This window comes from Protobothrops mucrosquamatus, unplaced genomic scaffold (genome assembly GCF_001527695.2).
Source record: "Protobothrops mucrosquamatus isolate PMUCROS unplaced genomic scaffold, P.Mucros_1.0 scaffold661, whole genome shotgun sequence".
NCBI lineage: Eukaryota > Metazoa > Chordata > Lepidosauria > Squamata > Viperidae > Protobothrops > Protobothrops mucrosquamatus.
In genome coordinates this window covers 9,084-29,996 of record NW_015386950.1, presented here as the reverse complement: position 1 = coordinate 29,996, position 20,913 = coordinate 9,084, and the positions used below count along the sequence as shown (strand labels likewise).

General features: G+C 37.3%; 1 protein-coding gene across 1 annotated transcript in view; it reads left to right on the top strand.

Annotated features, from left to right (window-relative positions):
• The window catches only part of PPFIA4 (PTPRF interacting protein alpha 4), a 65,808-nt gene extending 45,130 nt beyond the window's left edge, over positions 1 to 20,678 (top strand). The window contains exons 20-31 of the mRNA XM_015818001.1: positions 1,151 to 1,317; positions 2,611 to 2,704; positions 4,395 to 4,476; positions 5,259 to 5,459; positions 6,503 to 6,565; positions 7,668 to 7,694; positions 10,525 to 10,700; positions 11,921 to 12,018; positions 14,797 to 14,972; positions 15,751 to 15,819; positions 16,369 to 16,546; positions 19,511 to 20,678. Of these exons, the coding sequence (XP_015673487.1) occupies positions 1,151 to 1,317; positions 2,611 to 2,704; positions 4,395 to 4,476; positions 5,259 to 5,459; positions 6,503 to 6,565; positions 7,668 to 7,694; positions 10,525 to 10,700; positions 11,921 to 12,018; positions 14,797 to 14,972; positions 15,751 to 15,819; positions 16,369 to 16,546; positions 19,511 to 19,560 (1,381 nt within the window). The 3' untranslated portion in view covers positions 19,561 to 20,678. The remainder of the gene's footprint in view (positions 1 to 1,150; positions 1,318 to 2,610; positions 2,705 to 4,394; positions 4,477 to 5,258; positions 5,460 to 6,502; positions 6,566 to 7,667; positions 7,695 to 10,524; positions 10,701 to 11,920; positions 12,019 to 14,796; positions 14,973 to 15,750; positions 15,820 to 16,368; positions 16,547 to 19,510) is intronic.
• Positions 20,679 to 20,913: the final 235 nt, after the last annotated feature.

The window sequence follows — 20,913 nt, the reverse complement described above, 5'->3', positions numbered from 1 at the left end:
GGCAAAACCGGCCCGATATGTTGCGCAATGTCACATGATGTCGCGAGTTTGACATGCCTGTTCTATAGCCTGGTCACGGACTATAATAGGTATATTATCCTGAGCACTTCTGATTTGCATGAACTTGGTCTTCTCATAATTTATATATTAGCTGATCTAGTTGGCCTCATTATCTAAACTGATGGTCATTTCTTGCAAGCACCCCTTTGTTTCACCAAGCAGTGCAATGTCATCCACAAAATCTAAAACTATTAGATGGGCTATTGCCCATAAGATGCCAAAGCTAGGGTTATCCATTGCTCTATTCATAACAACGCCCATGGAGAGGAGAAACAAGAATGGTGATAGTATACATCCCTGCCTTATTCCAGTATTGATGTTAAAGAAGGTTGTGTTGCCAGATTCCATTTGTACACAGTAGCAGGTTCTTAAAGATGTTGATAAAATGTTGAGGAATATCATAGGACTTTACAATATTCCATAGTGATTCTCTATGAATTGAGTCAAATCCCTTTTTGAAGTCAGTAAAATTAATTACCATTGGCTTTTGGAATTCTAAACTCTGTTCAATGATATTTCTTAAGGTCAGGATCTGGTCCTTACAGGAGCGTCCTTTCCTGAATTCTGCTTGTTCTTCACATAAGTGTGCATCCACTTGCTGCAATCTCCTGAACAACACAAGGCATAGAACCTTTCCAAGGACTGATAGCAATATTATGCCCCTCTAGTTGTTACAATCACTGAGGTTGCCTTTCTTTGATACTATAATGATGATAGAATGATGATGAATGGAACATGTTAGTGAAAGTCTTATTGCAATATACAACGTTCAGTGTATGATAGTCTATGTCAGAAAATTTTGGGGTTCTTTTCTGGGTTCTAACATTCTAACTAAATAATTCTTCATATCTGAAAGATTTATGCAGCTGTTAATATTCCACAGAACAAATTTTAGATACATGTCTCAGTTGTGTTTTCTCTAGATGTTTTGCACTGCTATCCTTGCCCACAGACAGAGATTAGCTGAACGTGGTCTCAAAGAACTAGGGTATTTTGAAAACAGGTGGGGGGAATGAGGCTGATCCCAAGAGGAGGACCTTAACTTCACTATGTATAATGACATCATGAACTTTTCTTTCTCATCCTTTAGTTTTCTAGAGGATCAAGCAAGTAACCCCAGCAGCAGTAATAGCAGCCAGGATTCACTGCATAAAGGCTCCAAGAGGAAAGGCATCAAATCTTCAATTGGACGCCTGTTTGGAAAGAAAGAAAAAGGACGCTTAATCCAACTGAGCAGAGAAGGCGCTACTGGGCAAGGTAATTGATTCTCTTCACCTTTTCTAAATAAAAGAATTCATAAATTTTGTGGAAGCTGACCATTTAGCATAGTGGGCTGTCTTTCTACGTCCTTGGAAGAACAGAAAATAATATGATGGAAACAATAAAAATAGAACTGACATTGGCAGTTAAATTTCAGTTTCCTTCAATTTTACAAATTCCTGGATTATATTTTCACTTGTTTCAATTGTTGAACATTTAAATACCAAAAATATAATAGCTGTAGACATCCATCAAAGATATTAGAAAGAAATACTACACGGCTGCAAAATGTATGTTGATAATATCCCACTTATATCAATAAAGTGTTAGCCATTGGCCTATCAGTATGATTGGATCTTCTAAATAGGAATTTGAGCTATGAATTACTGGAAGCAGTGAATAAAGCTAATGGCTTGATCACATAGCACTGGATGAATAGGAAGTGGCATAGCTTGAAAGTACAATAGCAGAAGCAGAGGAATTGGCCAAAGGATGGGTGAGGATGAGAGATAATTTTATAATTGTATATATTTAAGATTTAGTGTATTGTTGGGGTACTATAAAAGTATCTCTTTGTTTATTCTATTGGATTCTCATGGATATTGTCAAATATTAAATCTTCAAGCTTAAATTAAGCTAAGTAAAACTTGCTACTCTTGCAGATTGAATTACTGAGTTTAAATTTCTCGATACAAAATTGAATTTGCTGAGTAGACAAAAATAGTTTCTATTTTTGAAGTTTTTCTTTAAAAAGGTAGTATTATTATATATCATGAGGAGTGTCTAGTCTAATTCTTGGTTTTGCAAATTTTATTAATTTTCAAATAAACATATAAACAAATACAAATGTGGTGCATTTCATTAAAAAAAACAAAAAGGAAAACCTAGTCAATATATTTTCAGAAATGATCGGCGGTCCCCCCCCTGCATCCCCCCTCACTCCTTCAACCATCCTACCTTCCCTCTTCCTTTCTCCCCTCCTACCCACACCTCTCTCCTCCTTCCTCCTTTCCAACTATCCTACACANCATCCCAAAACTAAATAAAACTACCCAAACATAATACAAACAAATATTAACATACTTTAACTCTAATATACAATAATAAACTTAAATATAATATATATATATATAAATTATATTAAGTATATAGAAATAATAAAAAAGGAAAAAAAGTTTAATCAAAAGCTATATGATAATTATTCATTTCATACTTTCTCTGAATATAATCTATCCATCTTCTCCATACCAAAATCGTCTAGTCTAATTCTTCATCTATTGTGTTTCATAGTTTTGCTAACGGATGCAGAAATGAACATTCAGGACTCTCTTGGTCTTGGCAAGCTAGGAGCCCAAGCAGAAAAAGATCGACGGCTCAAAAAAAAGTGAGGACAGTTGTAATTACTGTCTTAATAAATATTGTAGCAATTATTGCAAATTTATGTCTTGATTTGGGTATAGACTCTTGATGGATTACGGGTCACTGTAGAATATTTGGAAGGTATTTTAGCACAAACTTTCACATTGATAGAACTGAATTATCATCCTAGAATAAGCTCATTTCTTTCCTGAAATAGATTGTAAGAAAAGCGTCATTAACTGCTTTGTGAGAACTGTTCTGTTTCCTTCTCCTGAAACAAATACTTCATAACATTTTCAAGTTTTTTAAAGAAACAATTTAAATAAACAGAAAGATGCAGGTATTCAGGAAAAGCAGCTTAACAAGAAAGAGGAAGATCTGAACCTTCATGATTCTTATATTTCAAAGGTTTCTTCTCTACGCTGTGAAACTGGTATAAAAGGATTATCACAGTTTTCAGAATAAACTTGCCTGTTACTATTTGGGTAGATGATCAAGACATACCTCTTTCAGAAACTTCCTAAGAGCCTATTCAGTTAAAACAAAACTTTCCCCAGATTTTCTTTTAGTTATTTTTTAATTAAACCAGGTTTAATTAAATTCCTGGCTGAGGAATTCTGGGAGTTGAAGTCCACAAGTCATAAAAGGGCCAAGTTTGAAGACCCCCGGTTTATAACCTATAGTCCAGGTATTACATATGGCACCCACTCACTTCCTAGAACAGCGGTTCTCAACCTATGGGTCGTGACCCCATTTGGGTTCGATCGACCATTTCACGGGGGTCGCCAAGCAAGGCTGTCCACCATTTTTTCCCCTTTTCTGGCGGGTGCCTTACCTCCCTTGAGCTGGGCCAGCTGGTGGTCGGCCTGCTCCGTCTCTGCCGCTTGCCAGCTACGCCTCGGCCGGCGCAGGGGGCAGAACCACGCATGTGCGGTGCTCCCGGGCAGGGAAAGTCCCCGATTTACGACTGGTTGGGTAGTCCTCGACTTACGACCGGTTTAGTCCTCGACTTACGACCGGTTGGGGGTCGCGGCATTAAAAAGGTTGAGAACCACTGACCTAGAACATGGTAATTATTTACATATAGAAAGTTGACTCTGGTTCTGATGCTAAAGATCACCTTTCCACACTTATATGTAACTCTATAGTTCTGTACCTTCGAACTAAAACTTAGGCAAGAGGCTTGTTAACCCCATTTTGCCAAGGAATAGAAACAATGTTCTTCAATGGTGCCAGCTGCTTGTTCTTGTGTCTTATGCCAGAGTACATATGGTGTTGAACAGCTGAGATGTGTGAAGGAAGCACGTTGCTAAAATGTGTATCAGTAGTCATACTGGGAAACTGTTGCTAGCTTTCCAGTTTTGCTCAGTGAACTCAAAATATATGATCAGGGTAGAATAATACCAAATGGTATTAACTGCATGTTGCATGCTTTCCTGTTGTCACATTCTGTGGGATAGTTTGCTAAATTTGCTATCAACTGTTTAGATCAGGGGTGTCAAACTCGCAATGTCGTGTGACGTGTCGCGATGTATTGCGATTTTTTCCCCATTGCTGGCAATGGGGTGGGCACGGTTTCGGCATGACGCATCCGGCCTGCGAGCCGGCAGTTTGACACCCCTGGTTTAGATATAATTTCAGTTTTGGGTTTTTTTTTGTTTTCTGGAGGAGTGCACAGCTAGTAAAAATTGTTGTATTACTGCTTCGCTTTCCAGACATGAACTTTTGGAAGATGCTAGAAGAAAGGGTATTCCCTTTGCTCAGTGGGATGGCCCAACTGTGGTCTCCTGGTTGGAGGTAAGCTTCTTTTAGTTATTCATTTTAATGAATCCTGTTTGGCCAGATAACCTGAGTTCATAATGCACTGATATATTTGGAAAAAGCTGTTCCATATCTAGATTTAAGGCAAATGAAGACATTTAGGGAAAGTATCTGCAAATAGAATTTCCATTTTACACATTCATAGTATGAGGATCTGAAGTTTTATCATCATTCTTGACTTTGCAGTATAATCACATGCCCAGATCTTTTTTCTGTGCTGTGTTGCAAAGTCTGATTTTTAATTCCCCAGGATCATTTTTTTAAGCAGAGGCATGTGACTATGCATAATAGCAGTAAAAATGAGCAGGCAAGATATGGAAGATTTTGGCTACTCACTGCCTTAAGGATAAACTAACAAACTTTCTCAGGTTTGAAATATATACAAATATATATAATCTCACAAACTTTGATTTAAACTGTCTTAATAAGAGAAATAATTTTCTCTTTGGATACTATCAAATTTAAATAAAAAATTTGAAAATATTATGTAGATATAGAGCATAGTTTTTTTAGTATTTTTGTTTTGTCAACCCTCCCCAAATGATAATAATTCAGCATAATGTATCTTATACCATGAAATGTGGAGAGGCTAGAAGTAATATACAGCATTGTCTTAAGAATTTATGTCATAAGAATAAGAAGAATTTAACAGTCAGTCAAAATCTCATATTTCAATGCTTTTGTTCATTGTAAATTCTTAGTATGTGAAACTTGTGCAGTTCAAAATGCAGACTCATCTCTGGCCTTTTATGTTGTAGCTTTGGGTGGGCATGCCTGCCTGGTATGTTGCAGCTTGCAGAGCTAATGTGAAAAGCGGGGCAATTATGTCTGCCTTGTCAGATACAGAGATCCAGAGGGAAATTGGAATTAGTAATGCCCTTCACAGGTTAAAACTGCGCTTGGCAATCCAGGAAATGGTGTCTCTCACAAGTCCTTCTGCTCCACCCACCTCCAGAACAGTAAGCACTTTATCTTGGCTTCTTGGGATGTATAATCTGGGCTTTCTTTCCATATTTAACGCTAAGAACCTGCATTTGAATAAGATATAAAACAAACACATAGCCCTTTAGGCAGAGTCGAGACTGTAAGTCCTAGCTAGGATTCTGATGACAATTGAAATCCCAATATTCCTTATAAAAAGTCTATTGTATCATAACCTTTCTGTCCCATTGTAATATATGTTTGTAAAATGAATAAAGGATGTTGTGCCTTTTCCATTTCTCTATACTTGCCAGAAATAATTTCACAATAGTTTTATATAAAATGCTGAATTATTGTTATTATTCTCATTTGTAAGTTGACTTTCTGGCCAGCTTAAATATGCATCACTAGCAGCTATGACAGCTATTGCAAGATGGGTTGGGTTTTGGTGAACAAGGCCTATTTTTTCCTGAAATGTAATGATGTACTTGCTTTGCGTTCCCTGCTTGCTGTGTGAGAAATATTAATACTATAGTCAGAAATATATGAAATAATATGTACTGAGATCCTTTCCTGCACCCACCCAACAGGAAGAGCAGGTAATAGGCTGAAAATTGAAGAAGCAGACTATAGCTGTAGGTTTTTTTAATGTGGATTTTCTGAAAGGTACTCCCTTCACTTTACAACAGCTTGATACTACAACAGTCTATGTTTACCAGCTGGGAGAAAATATCTATGACAAAACCATAATTAGTATTTGACAGGGGTGTCAGCAGGGTGTTATGAAAGAAGTCAAGATGGCAGACATCTCTGGTATTTGGATAAAAGACCTTCAGGAAATTCTGTAGGCTACAGGCTATTGAGATTGTGCAAAAATGCTAACTACTTCCATATTGTGTAAAAGAAAATAAGTTAGCTCCAGGAGTTGAGTTCGACTCAAGGGAATTTTTAACTGCTTTTGACATTGTCACAACTATTGATACTATGGCCTAAACTATGGCCACAACATTAGTTTTGAGTTGAAAAGTTTTATTGAATATCCCTTGCTTTCTTATTCACATGTCTTATATTTTCACCCTAGTCATCTGGAAATGTCTGGGTTACTCATGAAGAAATGGAAACCATGGCTCCTTCAACCAAAATGGTAATTTATTTATTTTATTTTTTTTGGTGTAAGAGAATTCTGCCATCTTGTCCTCATTGTAAGCAACAGGAAAATAATTTTGCTTCTCATTAAAAAAAAAAAAAGAAAGCTCAATTTTCACCAGCAGTTGAATTCTTTGGTTTAGATAAGAATAATCTTTGAGGTAACATGAGGGACTAATATTAATTGTTGCAAGCCATGTTGGGAATTCTGAAAATAGTTGGAAAGACAGGGCATCAGTGGCCAAAACTCCAAATATGCCCTTTCCTATCTGATACAAATGATCTGCTTCATGTTCAGAAAGCCAACCTGAATGCATAGTAACTGATTTGTTCTAGTAAGGGGCTCTTGTGTGATATGTTCTGACACTAGGCTGGCTGTAATAGCTATTTTAACTTATTGAACTAATATGTGTATGTTAGTGCCAGAGCAAGTCAGTAAACAGACCACTTGTTCTTATTTAAGTGGAAATGAGTTTATTATATCCAAAAATGAGTATGTTATATACAGAAATAAAAACAAGAGAAACATGCTCATCTATCTAATCTTTTTTTTCTATCTAACTATTTGTGTGGATAATATATCCTTAAATATCTAATGCATGCATTTTGATGACTGCGTGTGGCATTTTGTTTGAATCTGTTTGCAGTTCTAAGAATAAATAGAATGGTTTATAATGACACAAAATGCAGCATATACATTTCTTTATAGATAAGCAAAGAAATACGTTAGTTGTGCCTAGTGGCAACATACATCCAAATCAGCATTTGGGCAAAGCCAATTGTAAGATCACAAGTTTGGCTATTCATTTTGATAGTTCCTTAACAATGAAAACAACTGAAAATTTAGTTTGATGTTTGTCTGTTTTCCAAACATCCGCACGTTCTTGAGAGATCAAAATGCTGACCACAATGAGATCCTCTAAATTAGAAATAGTGAACAATGGCAGGCTCTTACTTGGAACCGTGTTTATGTGAGAATTTCTTGATCATGTTGATGATAGACAATGTCTCTGCTTTAACGGGGGGTGGGGGAAGAAACAAGGTTTCATGCGGTATCTGACTTTACTTATTTTATTGACATGCTGCATTGTCACACTTAGGATACTGAGGAAGGCAGTTGGGCACAGGTGAGACTCCTGCATTATTTTGTGGATTTTCCCCCCCTCTGTACTGGAAATACGAAACCCAGTAATTTCCAGTAAAATGGAGTTACGTACAAATATGAATCATCTGATTATATCAAATTGTCTTTTTGAGCAGTTTGTCTAGATTCATTTAAGATCCTCTTAGAAAATAACGGAAACAAATGCAGAATATTTGAAAATTTTCCTTTACTTCCTTTTGGTTACCATTGTAGTACCTTACTATTTTGTCCAAATGGAAAACTAGTCATATTTCATTTAATAATAACTAATTCCTTGTCGAGTCTTCAAAACATTTCACCAATTTTTATAGTATATATATTTAGGATATCAACATATAAAACCTGCTACATTTTAGTGGTGTTTTTCATTTAATTTTAGCATTATTTATACCTAACCAGATACTTTATTCTTCCTGTTTCTATATATATACCATGAATATATGTGTATTCTTTAACTTTCTTTAACAAATCAGATATCTCTTGTTTGACAAGCAGAAAGTAAAAATTCTGTCAGGAATGAATATGGAATAGTTCTCTGTTCTTTTCAGATTTTGCTTTCTTACCACTGAAAATGTTGACAGTTAAGAGGACAGATCTTCCTTTGACAGCTAAGATCTTCTGAGCCAAATATTTTCAGCAATTCAGTTACTTACTTTACCTATCAATTCTGTGCTTAGCATGTAACAAATCCTATTTCATTGTGTCAAATAAGATTAACAATCACATAAATACATCCTTCAGATAAGTTGCATATTAAAAAAGCTATGCAGTGTATTTATTCCTAAGGTATTGAAAATAATATAAATTACCAACCAAATCGCTCTACGGAGGATGCTATTTCTTCTGTTCTCCATCTGAGTTTGAAGCACTTAGAGAAAAGAAATACTCATGTGTATTTATTGTTTGTCGATTTCAGTTTGGCATTTAACACAATCATTCCCCAATATCTAGCAGACAAACTGGGCCTTTTAGGCTTAAACACTCCTTTGTGCAACTGGATTCGTGATTTTCTTACTAATAGGCCCCAATATGTGCGAGCTGGAACAAATATTTCTAACACCATTTTCTTGGGCACAGGTTCTCCTCAGGGCTGCATCCTAAGTCCGCTGCTGTTCACCCTATTGACCCAGGACTGTTGTGCTAGGTTTGCCACCAATCATATTGTGAAGTTCACAGATGTTACAACAGTAGTAGGCCTTATTTATGAGGACAATGAGGGTGCTTGTCGCAAGGAGGTTTGGTGAACTGGTGTAAGGAAAATAGCCTAGTTTTAAATGCTGGAAAAACCAAAGAGATCATTGTCGATTTCAGAAAAGGCAGGCACAGCCACACTTCTCTGTGCATTAATGATTCACCAATGGAGATGGTTACCAGCATCAAATTCCTGGGTGTGCAGTTAACAAGTAGGCTTGCTTGGTCGCTCAACAGCGAGACACTGGTGAAGCGGGCACAGCAGCGCCTGCATTTTCTGCGTTGCATGAGAAAAGCACATCTTCCTTCCCCTATCCTTACCACTTTCTACAGAGGGACGAGGGAGAGCATCCTGTCATACAGCATCACAATCTGGATTAGAAGCATCACTGCTTCAGATAGGAAGGCAGTGCAGAGAGTGGTGTGGGTGGCTGAAAAGATTATTGGCACTTCCCTCCCTTCCATCCAGGACATAGCACATAAGCGTTGCTTGAGCAGGTTCCGTAAGATTGTCTGGGACACTACACATCTTCTTCATGGTCTGTTTTCTTTGTTACCTTCCGGCAGGAGGTTTCGTGGTATCCGAAGCAAAACATCCAGATTCAGTCACAGTTTTGTTCCATACAGTATTAACCTTGTGAATTCTAAAGCTTTCTCCTTAGGTTATGTATTCAAGATAGACAGTGATTTACAGTATATGTTACTTATATGTAAGGGTGTAGGTCTATACATATGTTGTATATAGTATGTTTAAATGCGTGTTATGTATGTGTACACTTTGAGAGCAAGCAACTAAATTTCATTTTTAAGGTGTGCCATTGTGCCCACAGTAAAAAATGACAATACAGGTTACCTACCTACCTACCTACCTACCTACCTACCTACCTACCTACATACATACATACATACATACATACATACATACATACATACTTTATTTGTATTTAAGGTTTTTGAAGTATGGCATATTTATGTTACAACATATATTGTGCATGGTTAATAATACTCAAGTAATCAATTTGAGACATTGTCACAACTGTCAAATGTAAGTCATACTGTCATATATTGAAAAATGTATTTGAAACTATGTTATTTTGAAGTTACAATTTTTGTTTGCAAATTGTTTCTCAGCAAAAGCGTTGAGATAATAGAATTATCTCAGATCTACTGAAAGTGATCCTGAAGCATTTTAAAGCTGTTATATCACTTTTTTCTGTGGCATGACTCACTAGTATATTTCATTCAATTACCTCTGGTAATTTTTTTTTGTACTAATTCCAATCTGTAGGCCTTCCAGTCAGGATTCTGTCAGTATTGCTAATAGGTATACTTACATATGAAAGCCAGTTTGTTGTGGTGATTAAGGCACCAGGCTAGAAATGGAGAGCCTGTGAGTTTTAGTCCCACCTTACACACAAATCCAGTTGGGTGATGTTGCAGCAGTCTTTTTCTCACAGCCCCAGGAAGGAGGAAATGGCAAACCACTTCTGAAAAACCTTGCCAAGAAAACTGTAGGGACTTGTCCAGTCAGTCTTTGAGAACTGGACACAGTTGAGCAGGGGGAGAAATCCAATTATATGTCCTGTATGTTACTTGCTTTTTCTTTTTTATAATTTTCACAGACTCTGGCGTATGGGGACATGAACCATGAATGGATAGGGAATGAATGGCTTCCTAGTTTAGGTCTACCACAGTATCGTAGTTACTTCATGGAATGTCTTGTGGATGCGCGGATGTTGGATCATCTGACTAAGAAAGACCTTCGAGTACACTTGAAGATGGTAGACAGTTTCCATCGGTGAGCAAATTTTCTTGGAACATAATCTGAAGCACTGTTGCAACCACCTTAAATTCCTATAGTTAGTCAAAGGGTGTGTAATTTTTTTCAGGTTGAGGTCCACATTTGGCTTTGGAGAATAGGGCCACACTCCCAACAGAGGTGAAGCCTGGACAGACCTCAAATCTGATTTCATTTTATTCAACAGAGTTGTCCAATGCTTTGGATTCAAAGGCAAGAAAGGGTTTTGGAACATGCCAGTTCCAAATATAGCAGTTGTCTGAAACAGTTTAAATCACACATCTTTTTCAGGATCCCACTTCAGCTCCAAAATGCAACCATGAGGGAAAGAAATGAAGCTGCTTCAAGTAATTGTGTAAAAATGCTCCATGAATGTGCTCCAAGTTTATTTATTTATTTATAACATTTATTGGCTGCCCATCTTACCATAAGGTAACTCTGGGTGGCTTACAGTTACATATAAGCTAAAACATAAAAAGTTAAAAACAAACATTAAAACCAAAGACACATGGGGAGGGTGGGTTTGGAGTGGGGGGGATCTATTATTACTCGATCAACCATTGTACTGTTCCATTTTGCCTTCAAATCCAAAGCACTGAGTGACTTTATGTTTATTTAAACACAATTAATACTATTTCTCTCCAGTTATATGTATTATATTAAAATTAATATGATTAAATATTTGCAAACAAATATTAAATATCACTGAGGCCATATCCTAAATTTAATTTAGTTTAATTAAAGTTGAAATTTAATGGATAAATAATAATTTGACAGAGTTACTCCCCATGTATTTAATAACTTTCTGCTTCTGTTACGTTAAAAAAGCTACAATTTAGTGACAGCTTGTGGAGAGGCTCTGGAAACTGTATCCCATGCTTTTGAGAGTTGCATGTGATCCTAGAAGTTCAGCTTGTACACTCTGGCCTTTATCAGTCCTTCCTTTGACTGAAGAGCAATAATGACAGGCATGGTAAGAGTTTTTCAGGCAGAGTAGTAACATATCCCATAAATATTAAACTCTCAAGTTATACTACATTAAAACCCAAAATCAGAAAATTGGATCCATAATGTAGACAGTTCAGTATTTTTGAAATAGTGTCAAAAGTAGCTATGTATTTATGCCATAGGCAAAAAACACGTATTCGGCTGCACACCTCTTGAAAGTAAAAGTGGTTGAAAAATTGATATGCCTTGTTCTAATTATTGCATTGTTGCAGAACAAGTCTCCAGTATGGGATTATGTGCCTCAAAAGACTGAACTATGATAGAAAGGAGCTGGAGAAGAGGCGGGAAGAAAGCCAGCATGAAATCAAAGGCAAGTAACAATTTAGAAATGAATTCAAGGCAAGCTGCAAAAATATAGTTGTAGTGGAATATAGTCAGGAGTCACAAAAGGGAGGGGCTCTTTCCCAGAGGGCAAAGTGGCAGTAGAGTTTGAAATGTCTGGAGGCAGAAAGACAGTAAGGCCATACCCTCCCTAGCAGTTCTCAGATTATAACAGAATAACAGAGTTGGAAGGGACCTTGGAGGTCTTCTAGTCCAGCCCATTGCTCAAGCAGGAAACCCTATACTATTTCAGACAAATGGTTTTCCAATATTTTCTTAAAAACCTCCAGTTTTGGAGCACACACAACTTTGGGAGGCAAACTTCTGGAGATTTACCTATAGCAGTGATGGTGAACCTTTTAGAGACCGAGTGTCCAAACTGCAACCCAAAACCCACTTATGTATTGTTGGGCGCCAGGTGGGCATGGCCCATTGAGTGGGTGTGGCTCATTGGGTGGGTGTGGCTGCGGTGGTAATGGCAGACTGGGTGGGACTAAAAAGTTCAATCAATTTCAACTTTGCGAGATCTTTTTTTTCCCGTGAGAAGTTGAAATTGATTGATTGATTGAACTTTTATTTTTTGCATACGGCGGTGGAGGCCTAAAGCAAAAAGGTTTTATAAAACCCAGCTGAAGGCCTAGGACTGGGGTGATGGTGCGCGTGCCCACAGAGAGGGCTCTGTGTGCCACCTGTGGCACGCGTGCCATAGGTTCGCCATCACGGACCTATAGTTATTGCAGTTAATTGCTTTAGTTTGGTAATATTCTGTTTGTAATGACGAACAACAATAAAGGAACTACTCAGAACTCCACTTAAGGTTCCTGGTTCTCTGGACATGACAGTAGTTCAGATTTTGAATTATAGTTTTTAAAGCTGCTTTTTCTTTCTATTTTTCAGAAAAGTCAAATCTTGTTATGAAATATAGACCATTTTTTAGTCAATGCTGTTTGCAAAATCAATTTTCCTAGTTAGAGAGAGAGGAAATACTCCAGAGTCTTTCTAGTTACTGACTGTTCAGCAGGATTTGTCATGCTTGAAACCTGTCCTAGTTTTATTTTAATATTTTTTATATTATTATATTTAAATATATTTCCAGTGGTTTTATACGTCATACTCACATGTCCTTGCAGGGGATTGTGGCTGATGGGAGGTTGTAGACTTGGAGTATAGGTAATTTGCCAAGGGTCTCAAGTGCAGGGTGGCTGGGACTGGGTTGTGGCGGCTGTGGTTTCTTGGGTGGCAAGAGGCTGTTTTTGCACTTTGCTGCTGGGCTTTGTTCTGAGTAGAGCTTGACACTGTGCTGCAGCTCAGGGGCATCTTACAGTCCCATGCTGCAGCATGCCAAGAAGATCCTTTGTGCCATGCTGCTGGGCCAGGCCAGGCCAGGGCAGCTGAGGTTTCCAGGGTGGCTATGGATTCTTACTGTGCTGTGGGTCAGGGACCTATTGAAGCCTCAGAGCTGTAAGGAACCCCTGAGCTGCAGCATATTCTTTCTTTGGCCTCATGCACCCTGCACTCTTCTTCCCCAGACTTGCATCAGCCAACTTGTGCCATACCTGGGACTCCCTCCACTTCCCTCCTAATGACCCATATATCTGGAATTAGAATGGCAACTGGGACTGCCAGGATTGCTGTTGCTAAGTAATGTGGTTACGTGATGTCATGCTTTGCAATCACATCACTTAGATATGGGAATTCTAGTGCCAATTGTGATCATAACTCAAGGATTACCTGTAAAAATAATATGCTGGGGAATATTAATAACAACAACAACAACAACAGAGTTGGAAGGGACCTTGGAGGTCTTCTAGTCGAGCCCCCTGTTCAGGCAGGAAACCCTATACCATTTCAGACATTCAAACATTCAACATTCAGATAATATTGATGTTATAGGCTAATTAATTATGGTTACTCAGAGACTACATTTTCCAGTTTAGGAGCCTAGTCTAAAGCCTACAGAATTGCCCAGAGACTACCTGAGTCACAAAATAGTTTATTCCAACTTCATAACCAGATCTGAGATGAGACCTGGACATTTTTTCTAACAAAACCTAAAATTTCTTATAATTTTGCTGTTTATGGAAATGCATACTCCAACTCTTCATCCTTCATCAGAAGGTCCTCCAAAGCTTTTTTATAGGAGCATATGATAATCCTGGCAAGAATTAATTCAGTCATGCTGTTCTACATATGGAATACCTCACCAGAGAAGCTTGTCTGGTACTAACTTTAATAGTATCTTTGCAAAATTATTATCATGGAAGCAAAATTTTTTTAAAAAAAATTCCTTAGATATTATGGTATATTGTAAATATTCTTTATTTCATTTTGTTGATATCTGTTTTTAGTAGCTTTGCTGATTTTATAGCTGCTGCTTATGTCATTTTGAACTATTCATTTATTGAATTTTACTGTATTAGTTTTCATGGTGTTCATTTATATTCACTGTGTAGTTAATCTCAACCATATGTCAGGAGCACTTCTGTTCTGCCTGCCACATCTTCTTTCGGGACTGTCTTCAAGATAAAAGTGTAAATATAGTTTTTTGGTGTACAAATAAATTAGCACATACTTGTTTGACATTTTACAGTGGGACTTATTTCCCCAGAAACAATACTAGAAGAGTATTATGACTTGAATACACAAGATGGACTATTCTTAGATACTACATCAGTATTTTGTTCTTTTTATGTCATGAACAGCTAAAAAAATAGTGAGCATTCTTCTTGGTAATTTCATTTATGTGCATAATTTCAATGTCTTTTAGATGTGTTGGTCTGGACAAATGATCAAGTAATTCACTGGATTCAATCTATTGGGCTTAGAGAATATGCCAACAACATCATTGAAAGTGGAGTCCATGGTGCACTTATTGCTCTGGATGAAAATTTTGATTATAATAGTCTGGCACTTATTTTACAAATTCCCACTCAGAATACTCAGGTAGGAAAAAATGTTTTACACCAACAGAGTTGATGGTTATTTTTCATATAATTAATAAACTTTTTGAGATTATGAAAAACATCTTCCATGAATTTTTAATCTAACACTGTTAAATTAAATAGAAATGATAACAATAAAAAATCCTTTGTTATACTATAAGTTATTTCAATCACACATTTCTTCAACTTAAGGGAAGCCAGAATCTATGAGACTGAAAGCTTATCTTACCTGTTCCTTCCAAATCTGTCTATGAAATCCTTTTTCTGTATCTCTATACTGTTATGAGAACTGAACCAATCAGAGTCCCGATTTTCAGGTGTATAGATATGGATGAATGCATCTTTTTTTTAACACTCACAAAGGCTTTTGTATTGTTATTTTTAAAGATAGAATGCTGAACTAAATGGAGGCAATTGATTTGCCTAGGCCAGGAGTGATAAGCTTCTTGTTTGTGAGATCTAATTTATTTGCACTAAGTTCCACCAACAGGAGCAATTAAACTAAAAATGATGAGTGAAATCACATGCAGTAAAAACACTCTAGTTGGATCTGGTAGTCTCCCACAACTGCTGAGCCATATACTAAAGTTATGCAAATAGATATATAGAAACCTACTTTTGTGTTACAAGGGAAATCTTGCTGGTCCACCAGAAAGAACGAAGAGATCTATTAGTATAAATATCAAGTTATCTTCTTTGGTTCTGTTAATAAATAATGTGCATTAGTAGTTTTATTTGGCTTCTATTGCTTCTATTGCATTATTTGATGTTGTTTACAGGCACGGCAAGTGATGGAGAGAGAATTTAACAATCTTCTTGCCTTGGGTACTGACAGACGACTTGATGATGTGAGTATAAAATATTTACTAAAATGTGATGGGAATTTAAGAAATATTGTGCTCATACTATCAGTTAGGAAATTGATGAAGCAACTGAAGATCTGGAATAGGACTGATATTGTAGTTATCTCCTGGGAGGTTCACTGTGATATTCAGTTATGTGAAGGAAAAGCTGAAGAGGGCACTTCCACATTGCAAACATGCATGGGGTGACAGAGTTATTGTAAAATTAGGTAGTGAGGCAAAAATTGAAACTGAAGCCATCTTATTTCTTGAGGGACAAAGCCTTAGGATTGGCAGAACATACGCTATTTTCTCTTCTTTTAGATCTGTGAGGGAGGGTTGCTTATAAAAAACAATTCCAGCAACATAACAATTCTGCGTAGAACATTTGATTTAGGTTAATTTAAACTCTTTCAGCAGAACAGAGCTTATCTATGATCTAAGATGGTGCTTCTCAATCTTGGTGACTTTATGCCGTGTGGACTTCAGGTCCCAGAATTCTCCAGCCAGCATTTCTCTGTGCAATATATGATGTAAGTATCCTTTTCTTTGTAGGGTGAAGACAAGACTTTTCGGCGAACTCCTTCTTGGCGAAAGCGTTTCCGCCCTCGAGACTTTCACAGTATCACCATGGTTAGTGGGTCAGCAGAAACACTTCCAGCAGGGTTTCGAGTGACCTCTTTGGTGCCTCTGCCACCTCCTTCAGCACCACCGAAGAAAATGCCACCAGAAGGTAGGGTGAAACTCTACTATTATTCATGAGACATGAATTACACCATTCTAAAAACTCAGAAGATTTTTCTGGACCCTCCCTGGTGTGCATGACGTATTTTCTGCTGACATGCAGCCCAGTGGTCTGTTCTTTTAAGCACCACCCTAACTACTAGGTAGATATTTTGCATTGAATTTTTACTCCCAAAACATTCAAGCCTTTATTTGAGTTTCTTGAACCTGATATTAATATAGCAGAGGTTTGACATAGAGAAAAAGATAGAAGAATAATTAAGAATTTCTGAAAAACATATATCTGAATTCCATGCAGAGCATTTGCTTAGTTGCCTTAATTGGGGTAAGGAAAGAACAAATTACTTTATTAGAAGCTTCTAATACAAAAATGTTATTTACTGATTAGTTGCTAATATGTTTGCCGCCTTTGTAAAGTTGTTTGTAAAAAGAATAAAGGTGGGATACAGACATACAAACAAACAAACAAACAAATAAACATTATATTTGTTGGTTTGTTTTTAACATCTGGAAGAAAGAAACTAAGTAACATCTGGAAGAAATTAAAAGTATTTGGATTCTAAAATAATTTTAACAATTTCCGTGGATGCCTACTTCCGCCATCATAAACTCTGAAATTCATTTCACTACTTTTCAGGTTTATTAATACCATTTCTTCACTGTTTTAAAATCTCTGTTACCATATTCTAAAGCCATGTTTTGTTGAGACCAGGATTATGTATTTCATGTCTTTTAAGTTCATTGGATAGTAATTTATTTAAATATAATAACTGCTGAGAAATGCACCTAAATTCTGAAACCCATAATAAGCCAAACTAGGCAGTCATCAACAGGCAACCAAAATTTAATAACGTGCTTTGCATGAGAGCTTGTTGACCCCACTAATTGCATGCTTTTGTGTGCTGTGCTAAATGGTTTGCAGTTGGTGCACCTGGGTCCCAAAGGCTGGAAACATCCACAGTTCGGACATATTCCTGCTGAAATGCAATTTCCAGTGGGAATTGGCCAAGGCTCCAGGTAAGTTTAGTAACTAGGACAGAACAAGCAGACTCTTCATATTCCATAGAGGATCCAGAAAATAATGGATGGAACTGGGTGTTTCTTGAAGTACAGGTAGTCCTCAACTACAACAATTCATTTAGTGACCTTTCAAAGTTACAACAGCACTGAAAAAGTGACTTATGACCATTTTTCACACTTATGACTGTTGCACCATTCCCTGGTCACATGATCAAAGTTCAAACACTTGGCAACTGACTCTTATTTATGACAGTTGCAGGGTCCTGAGGTCATGTGTTCACATTTGCGACTTTCTGACAAGCAAAGTCAATGGGGAAACCAGATTCTCTTAACAACCATGTTACTAACTTAACAGTTGCATGATTCACTTAACATCTGTGGCAAAAAAGGTCATAAAATGAGACAAAACTCATTTAACAATTGTGTTGCTTAGCAACAAAAATTTTGGACTCAGTTTTGGTTGAAAGCCAAGGACTACCTGTTCCAAATTCAGTTCTTTACCTTCATGTTGCTAAACTCAGATCTTTTTTTAACCTATTATTGGGCATGGCTTAATCCGTTTTATCTTATAATAATCTGTTTGATCCATGTCTTCATGTTTAAGCAGGCCATAAACCAGTTCTCCCTACATTTAATTTTCAAGAGACAATAGTAAAAAAAGCACTCCACCTCCAATCAAGGAATGTTGTTATAAATATGAGCTAACAAGGAAATGATAAAACTAACTGACCTTTTATATAAAATAACGAATTTATGAGATGCTAATAGTCTATGAGAGAGTTATATTTTAAGTTAAATTATATAGAAAAGAATAGCCTTTAAATGGCTATAATATCAATAACAATAGCAATATCCTAGAGTGAAATAAATAATTTTTTCAAAAGTTTTATTAAAAGGAAACTGTATTCAAAACCAGTTTAATAAATATAACATTTGCAATGAGGACATATCAGTTACCACAGTAGAGCTTTTAAGCACCTTCTTCTATTCCAGATTACTGGGGATGTTTACTCCACACAGCAGGCTACTGATCAGCTTGGTTACATGCTATAAGAGATACAAGTGGCTGAAATGTCCACAAAATCTTAGGGGGTTATAATAACAAAGAGGAGGGAACATTAGGAATGTGCTGAATAAAGGCGGGGAAGGTCTCTGTGGAAGTGAAGATGACAGCTGTTGGATAAAGATAGCAAACTTTATCCCTTCCTCCCCAAGGCAACATCAACACTGATATTGATAACAGAGACAAAAACAGACTCGGCCCTGTTTATTGGGCATTCTAGCTGCATCACCCATTTCTTTGCTTGTGCCTACCACTTGTTCTGCTGAGTTCTATGTTTATCAATACAGAATGCATTCTGCCTCTTCAATAAAGGCCTAGTGATGTGGTGTGCCAGCTACACTGTTTTGGAGGTTTCAGGTGAGGTTTCCTTAATGGAATTGTGTAACCTGACAGAGGAAAGAGGCATCAACCAGGAGTTTCTCCCATGTGTTCTCAGTAGTGTGGGCCCTTCACTCGAATTCAGTCCTTTGCAGATGCCTAGCCTGCCACCCTTTAGATCTGGCCCTACTGAATAGAGTTATTGGAGGAGCCGGATGAGAACATAAAGCTAAATCAGTTTTTCTCGATATTCCTTTAAAACACTATAGGTGAACTCTTTCCAGGCAGGTGCCCTTGAAATATATTAGCACTGACCCTGAAAGCATGCAGTTTTAAAAATTGTGGTCCTAATTCTACTGGAAAGTGCCTAGGCACAGAAGGTGAAATGATTTTGTCAACAAGCACTACATATTTCAGGACGACCTTGATTGCTGTTGTAAAGCAAAATTAGATTGCCAGTTGAGAATGAAAACAAATGCAGAGAAACTTTTCACAGTACAGTTTCCTTTCTTTTTGAAGTTTAATTATCTCATTATTTCTGATCTTTTGCAGCACATTCCCACTATCTTTATGGTTACATGCTGGCTGCTTTCCGGGAGTAGGAGATTATGCCTGCTCCTTTAGCTCCAAAGAACAGAAGCTACTGGTCAATCATTTTAGGCCTCATGGCCAGCAGAACATTCTTCCTCCTGCTTGTATACAACCCCCTGATCTCCTGTTTGTATCCTTAACTCCCAATTAAATCTTTTCCCTTGGCTTTAAAGATACCCTCATTGAGAAAGAGAACAGGCTTCTCTGTCTCTAAGTCTGCACTATGTATGACACAATGATTTTGACATAGGTTTGGTAAGAAGTGGGTGCACCTTAATGCTGGTCTGCAGCAGTTCCTGCACCATTGTCTGCCTGTGCTACACTCTGCCATTATGCCTGAGAGCAGCAGAAGCTGCTTGTTCCTACTGTACAGTTTGGACCTAATAAGACAATCACCAAGAAACAAGGCAAATGAAGATGGGAAAGCCCAGCTCTGAACTCTTCCTCAGGTGCATTGGGCTTCTGCTGGAGCTTCTCATCGCACCACAAGACATTTCTGTCCATGGACAACATAGGTCCTCAGTTAAGAAATACCCAGGCTAGAAACAAAATGGACTGGTGCTTGATGGAGAGAAGTTGGTTACCAAGCAAGTTTTGTATGGGCTTTTCTTAGATCCCATGTTCATGTGTGGAAGAAAATGAAACCCAATACTGGGAAAGCAGAAGATGTTCTTGGACATCTCTGTACCAGGAGTACTCTCTTTTTCACATAGACAGATAGAAAATTCCCTTTCCTTCTCTCTGCATCTACAGGTAGCCTGTGATCCCCACAAAATTTTAGCTGTTACTATTTCTCTCTCCTAGGGTAGGATCTGTTTGTCTCTTCATGATGCCTTTTGCCTTGTGTGCCCCCCCTATTACTGACGTGGTATTTCTTGGTGGCTGGAATGCCATATATTCCTACAGTGCTGTTTGAAAGTGCAATATCCAAGAGACTGTACAGTTGCAATGTCTTTTTTGGTGTACGACTTGCCTAATACAGTATTAAATATTTTTTTAATTTACAGAGTAAGTGACCCCTTTATATGAATAATCTCTTTCTTTTGTTATATTGGTACTGCATGGATTCCAAACCCTGCAAATAGGTCAGGAATGGGTGTATGTGTGTTCCAATAAATCTGATTTTAAAGCAAGGCTGATTGATTCATACTTGTCTTCTACGTGAATGCAGTGTCTCTTTTTAGAATCTTATCATGAATGTAGTCAAACTGGAAGGTTTATCTCATTTATTTATTCCAGTTGGAAGATTTATTCTCTCTATCTATCTATCTATCTATCTATCTATCTATCTATCTATCTATCTATCTATCTATCTATCTATCTATCTATCTATCTATCTATCTATCTATCTATCTATCTATCTA